The following is a 6,360-nucleotide window of genomic DNA, read 5'->3' on the forward strand; positions in this document are numbered from 1 at the left end:
ATGGTTTTTGGGGCGGGGTGTTCCAACAGATGATGTGGCAGCTAGAGGTCCTCGCCTATGCAGGTGATTAAAAAACCTCGCAATCCTGCAGAAAACGATAAAAAAAAGTAAAACATCAGAAACGCAAATCAAGACCCACAAAAATTGACTTTTTATTCCACCCTTCAGCAGTCTGAACTATGATGGGAGATGATAGATTATTTATTAGTTTGATAGTGATTCACTTTCTTTTAATTTCTATTCTTCCATACATTTTTTTAGACGTCCACATCTCTTCAGCTCTTTCAGCTATTAAAACATTCAGCTCTTTTTATGCTAGCTTTTTTTAACTGTTTTGGGGTTTGGCTAATATTTTAGCCTTATGCTATAGCTGTTTTAGCTAATTTAGACATTTTACCATTTTTAGGCTAATTTGGCATTTAGCTAATATTTCAGCTACATGCTAGCTGTTTTGGCAGTTTCAGCTTTTTCTCAATTTTTTCAGCTATTTTGGAGTTTAGCTAATATTTCAGCTACATGCTAGCTGTTTTGGCTAATTTAGGATAATTTGGAATTTAGCTAATATTTTAGCTAGCTATCAGCTTCAGCGTTTTCAGCTATTAGCCTCAGCATTTTTAAGTCATCAATTTCAGCATCTTCAGCTATCAGCACTAGCGTCTTCAGGGGCCACACTCAGCTTGCAGCATTCACACTAGCATTATCCCATGAAATGCTATATAGTTTTTAATATGTTTTGGTATCATGTTTTGAATTAATTATTTTAAATATGGCTAAGTGTGTCTTTCTGGAAAAGCGTAAATGTTTACGTGTAGGCTCTGATTGCTGCATGCCTTCTTTTAGCTTACAAACCGACCTCGCCCCCACATCAAAGAAGAAGACAGATATGTGGCCCTCACAAGAAAAAGCTCGAGGACCCCTGGTGTAGACCACGAGCAAGTCATTGTAGTGCAACAACTATGGAGGTCATCCAGAATAGTTTTTTATCCGCTTTACTTTTGGTATATCTTGAATAATTGGAATCTAATGGTTGAAAGAAGATTGTCGCCTGAGAATACCACCGTAAACAGGAAAACTCATTCGCTAGCTTAGCGCTTTATCTGTGCTTTCTAATGTCAACTTTCTACCAATCAACTAGTACGTCATTTTATAGAACTCAAGTCAGTTTTCCATTTGTCTGTTTACACTGTTTCTGAACCATACCAGAGTCCACTTGCAAGCGAACCGCAGTTTGTAAAGACTCACTTTGGTGAAAATGTTTTTTTTTTAGCTCGTTTTCCTGATGGGCATTTTTCAAGAAAAGTTTAAAACTGTATTTGAGTATTTCTTTACTCATATTGTTGTGAATCAGGAAACAGATTAAGAAGAATACAGGTTGAAAAAGATTACATTTGTGATGTAGGTTTTTGTTGCACTGGTAATGTTAGGTTGAGGGTGTAGAGTGTAAACAGAGACTAAAGGTTTCAATCAAACGGACTGGTGCTACAATCAACAGATGTTCACTAAAATGTTGGATTTTCTCTTAGAAAGTGAGCAACAAAGTCTGAAACGGATATAGCCCCATTTCTATAAATCACAAAGAGCTTAGTATTAAATATTGATGGGTGATAATTAACACCCAGATGACAAACATCTATCCGTTCTTCCCGCTCTTGGCACCAACACAGAGGAGGGAAAAATAAAATGAAGAGGAAGCTTGGATATAAATATTTTATTGGCTTAAATCAGGAGCAAACTGAAAAGACGGCAGGTTTGCGAGGTCTGCTGCAGACGGCAGAGCTCAGGAACGCCACCATCACTGCCAGCATAGCCCCCGCCCCACACAGCAGGCCGGTCGACAGGTAAGGCGCTGAGAAAACAGACCCAACGTCACGGGTCAACCAATTCCAGCAGCAGCTGCTCGGCAGAGTCGGATTTCTCACCGGCGCTTGGCTCCTCCTCCTGCGTTTGGAGCTCGGGAACGGGTTCTGGTGGGAGCTCTGGTCCTGCAGGCAGCTCCTCATGGACGTCCTTCATGACGAGGATCGGGCCCAGAACGACGGTTCCCTCCACCTGCAGCTCTAGAGCAGATCAAGTCAAATTTGATTAATTACATTAAAGAAATTAACAGGTATTCTGGAATGTGTCAAAGTCCAGGCCCGGGGGCCGGATCCGGCCCTCTAGATGATTTTATTTTATTGTTATTAATGACTCAATGTTATCTTGTGTTTATTTGTAACCTGTATAAATTTGACAAAATGTTTTTAATGGAGAGAGAAATATTGGAAGTTATTTAAGGTTTAAGTTGATTTATTCTGGAATAATATTCCTGACTTTTTATTATTCATAATTATGTTAAAAAGTTACAGTTTTAAAAATTGGAATTCTATACTATTTTGGCATTTACTAAGATTTTTAAGGTTATTTTGGAGTTTAACATTTCAGCAACATGCTAGCCGTTTTGGCTAATTTAGGCTTTTTCTGTTTTTTTTGTGTGGATATTTAAAGCTCAACCAATATTTATACACTAGCCGTTTTGGCTAATTTAGTATTTTTTTGTTTAGGCCATTTCAAAGTTTAGCTAATGTTTCAGCTACATGCTAGCTGTTTTGGCTAACCGAAGGTTTTCTTATTTGTTTTTATTAGGTTGTTTTGGAGTTTAGCTAATATTCACCTATTAGCGGTTTTGGCTAATTTAGGCTTCTTCAGTTTATTTTTTTAGGGATATTTTGAAGTGTAGCTTTTTTTTAAGTTACATGCTAGCTGTTTTGGCTAATTTAGGCCATGTATTTTTTTAGTTTTCTAGGCTGTTTTGGAGTTAGGCTAATATTTACGTACTTGCCGTTTTCACCAATTCTGACTTTTTAAGATGTTTTGAAGTTTAGCCTTTTTTTTTTTCATTTTTCCAGCTACATGCTAGCTACTTTGACTAACCTAAGCTTTTTTAAGGCCGTTTTGGAGTTTAGCTAATATTTCAGCAATATACTAGCCGTTTTGGCTAACCTAAACTTTTTTTAAAGTCTGTTATGAAGTTTAGCTAATATTTCAGCTACATGCTAGGTGTTTTGGCTATTTATGTTTTTTTTCCCCCCTGTTTTCTATGCTATTTTCAAGTTTAGCTAATATTTCAGCAATATACTAAATGTTTCTGCTAACCTAAGTTTATTTTCAGTTTTTAGGCTAATTAGTTAATATTTTAGCTGGCTAGCAGCTTCAGTGTTTTTAGCATCTTCAGCAGCCAAATTCAGTTTACAACATTCACACTAGCATCATCACAGGTAATGCTATACATCTAGTTTATAATCATGTTAAAAAGTTAAAGTTTTAAAAGTGTAGTTTTAGAGTGTTCAATAAATGTTTATCCTGTTCGGCCCGCGACCTAAAGAGTGTTTTTAATTTTGGTCCCTTGTGTGATTGAGGTTTCCACCCCATTCTAGAAGGAAACCATCACCAGAAGAAGCTGCAGCTCCTGCATCTCACCTGCGTCTGCTGCATAGCTCCTCCTCATCCTCGGCTCGCTGCAGCTGCTCTCGCAGCAGCTACACACCTTGTTGTCTCCGCCCGACGCCACCCATCTGTGCAGAGGAGCATTCGTTACAAACTGTGTTCAGGGCAGTAAGATCAAACATCTGACTCCGCCCACCTTTTGGCTTCAGTCAGGAAGGAGCAGGCTTTGTGCTGCCAGTCGATAGGAGCGTGCAGCTGGGTCGCCTTCAGGTGGCAGGTGATGTAGAACTGACAGAAGTAGAGCAAACTTAGTAAAGTCGAAAGGACAATTCTAAATAAAAAAAATAGAAAATATGGATTGTGGGGCTGGATACCTATAAATAAATAAAATGTGCGTAGTTTAACAGGTTATTCCATTTAAAAATATCAATATAGCTCAAATCTAATCAGGAATTGTACTAATTATGTAACATTTTGCATTTAAAATGAAAATCTAAAGCAATTTCAATCACAAAGCAGCTCCTTTATGTTAATATCAGAACTAGGGAGGGGGGATTTTAAACAAAAATGCCCCATTTTGAATTATTATTTTTAGTTTGACCCCTTTAGAGGGTTAAAAGTTACAGTTACAACCCCCCCTACAAACATACAAGCTAGTTTAAAGACACTGCTGAGAATTTAATAAAAAAATTGAATTTACTTTTTGCACGCATTAAACGTGATAAATTTCAGTTTTCTGCTAAATTAAATCTACTACAAGAACCAATGATGTGTTTCACTTTAGTTCCATCAAATACATGAAGGAAACATTTTATTTTGAAGGACAAAACACCAAACATTTTTACATTTTCCAAATAACAATTTTCCTTCATCTGATTTTATTAAGATATCAATTTAGATCATGTGTTTAAATATTCTCTTAAAGTGATTTTATTGTGCTTTACTTTGAATTTGAACAGTGTTGTGAAATACACTTAAATAAAAATGCATTATTATCATTACTTTAGCCAGCTGCTCTCACCGAATTGTTGCTTTGGTCTTTGTTGAACCTGAAGGTTTTCAGCTGGAAGTGAAGTTTATTCTCCTGCAGCCTCTGCATGAAGTAAGACTGCTCTCCCGTCTGCTTTGCGTCTATTAAACACCTTAAAAAAAAAAAAAAAACGACAAAATACAGAAAAATTGGTTTAAATTCACAACCAAAAAAGAAAAAAAAAAAAAGGAACTTTGACTTCAGAAAAATTAAAGCTTTTTTTTGTATTTCAATGTCAATAAAACAGAAGTTTTAACATGAACTCAAGTTTTAAAACATTTAAAGCCGCAAGTTTCTGTAATATTTTAGCTCTTTAGATTCAGACACGACAAGTAAAGGAGGCAAAAAAAAGAAATTTTCTTGGCAGATACCAAAATCTTTACAAAACGTAAAAATGCTCAAAACTTGGTGGGGAAAAATAAATAAATTAAGAATTAGTGTTTTGACCTGAAGACTCATTAGGGCCACTAAATGACTGACCAGAACCCAGCGAGAGCCACAAAGACACTTGTAGAAAAATACATTACATTTATGGTTTTGTGCCAATTAAGCCTTTCATGTATAACATGTAGCTTTTAAATATTAATAATAATCAAAATATATTAAATTCTTACTTTTTTTTAGTAATTTTAACTACTTTTAGTTTTAAGTCCCTTAATTTCCTTTCAAAATAAAACATCCTGTGTCGAAAAAGATCCTCTACCTGCTTCAGATTCGCTTCAATTAAAAAAAATTAAAAATTAAATAAAATCTTGACTTTTCTTGTGCAGTCATCCTTTTTTGGTGTGGAATCCAATTTCAAATGATTTAAAACAAACACAAAAAAACATGTAGATCACAGGACTACAACCTTCTATTCGTGGCCTTTGTTTATAGAAAAAAAAAGTTTTAAAAAGTAAAATTTCTGATTGCAAGGTGCAATCAAGTGAAACAAGACAGTCGGATAAGTCAAACTTTATTCATAAACTGTTCAAATCACATGCAAAGCTCCTGACTACATTACCCATAATGCTCCAGCGGAGGTCAATCAGTGTGGCTTCAAGGTCAAACTTTGACTGATATTTGAGCTCCATACAAAAATTAGCTGGAGGTTAAGTTTAAGGTGGTCCAGATTTTAAGGAGAATGTTTAAATTTTAAACAGATTCAAGGATTTCAAGTGGTTTGAAAAACACAGCAAGGTTCACTTACACTGTAAAATATTGAATCAATTAACCAAATCTCTATGATATGTTAAATTTAAATATATTGGTTTTTATCAAATTAAAATTCTAAGTTGAGTAAATCTTAAAATGTTTGGCTTGATGAAAACAAATTCTTAAATAGAGCAAATTATATAATTTTTGTTAATGATCCAATATTTCACTTTTTTCAGTTAAATTAGCTCCAATTTAGACATTTCTGGCTACAATATGAATTGTGCTTTTTTTAACACTTTTGAGATAACTCGTAGTACATTTACTGCATTGGGACGATCCTTAATGGGGCAGAGTGCTTTTATTTTGAAAGGAAATCCTGTGAAACTGTCAAAAGTATACACCGTTTCATATTCAAAAAATTACGCCATCTTGTTTTTGTTCGAAAATAGAATAAAAAAAATGTACGGTGACCCTGAAGGGCAAGAAACCCCAACAAATCATTTAAAGCAAAAACATTACATAACAAAAATCAAGAAAAAGACAAAGGTAGTGAGTAGGAGGCATTGATTGGATCATGATGTTTAAGGTTTTTTTAAGAACTGTTCATGTACTAATCAAGTTTTTATTATAATAATAATAATAATAATAATCTTTATTTATAAAGCGCATTTCATGGCATGCACCAGCTCAAGGCGCTGTACATAAGAAACATAAAGAAAGAAGACATTTAAACATTTAAAATAGACAATCAAATACCCATTCAATTCCGG

At 34.9% G+C, this 6,360-nt stretch overlaps 1 protein-coding gene across 1 annotated transcript in view; it reads right to left on the bottom strand.

Moving 5' to 3' along the window:
- Positions 1-1,693: 1,693 nt before the first annotated feature.
- The window catches only part of LOC112159933 (zona pellucida sperm-binding protein 3), a 12,674-nt gene continuing 8,007 nt past the window's right edge, over positions 1,694-6,360 (bottom strand). The window contains exons 7-11 of the mRNA XM_024294194.2: positions 4,445-4,565; positions 3,620-3,711; positions 3,457-3,551; positions 1,920-2,057; positions 1,694-1,846 (exon numbers count right to left, since the gene is read on the bottom strand). Of these exons, the coding sequence (XP_024149962.1) occupies positions 1,722-1,846; positions 1,920-2,057; positions 3,457-3,551; positions 3,620-3,711; positions 4,445-4,565 (571 nt within the window). The 3' untranslated portion in view covers positions 1,694-1,721. The remainder of the gene's footprint in view (positions 1,847-1,919; positions 2,058-3,456; positions 3,552-3,619; positions 3,712-4,444; positions 4,566-6,360) is intronic.

Source organism: Oryzias melastigma, linkage group LG2, assembly GCF_002922805.2.
Source record: "Oryzias melastigma strain HK-1 linkage group LG2, ASM292280v2, whole genome shotgun sequence".
Taxonomy (NCBI): domain Eukaryota; kingdom Metazoa; phylum Chordata; class Actinopteri; order Beloniformes; family Adrianichthyidae; genus Oryzias; species Oryzias melastigma.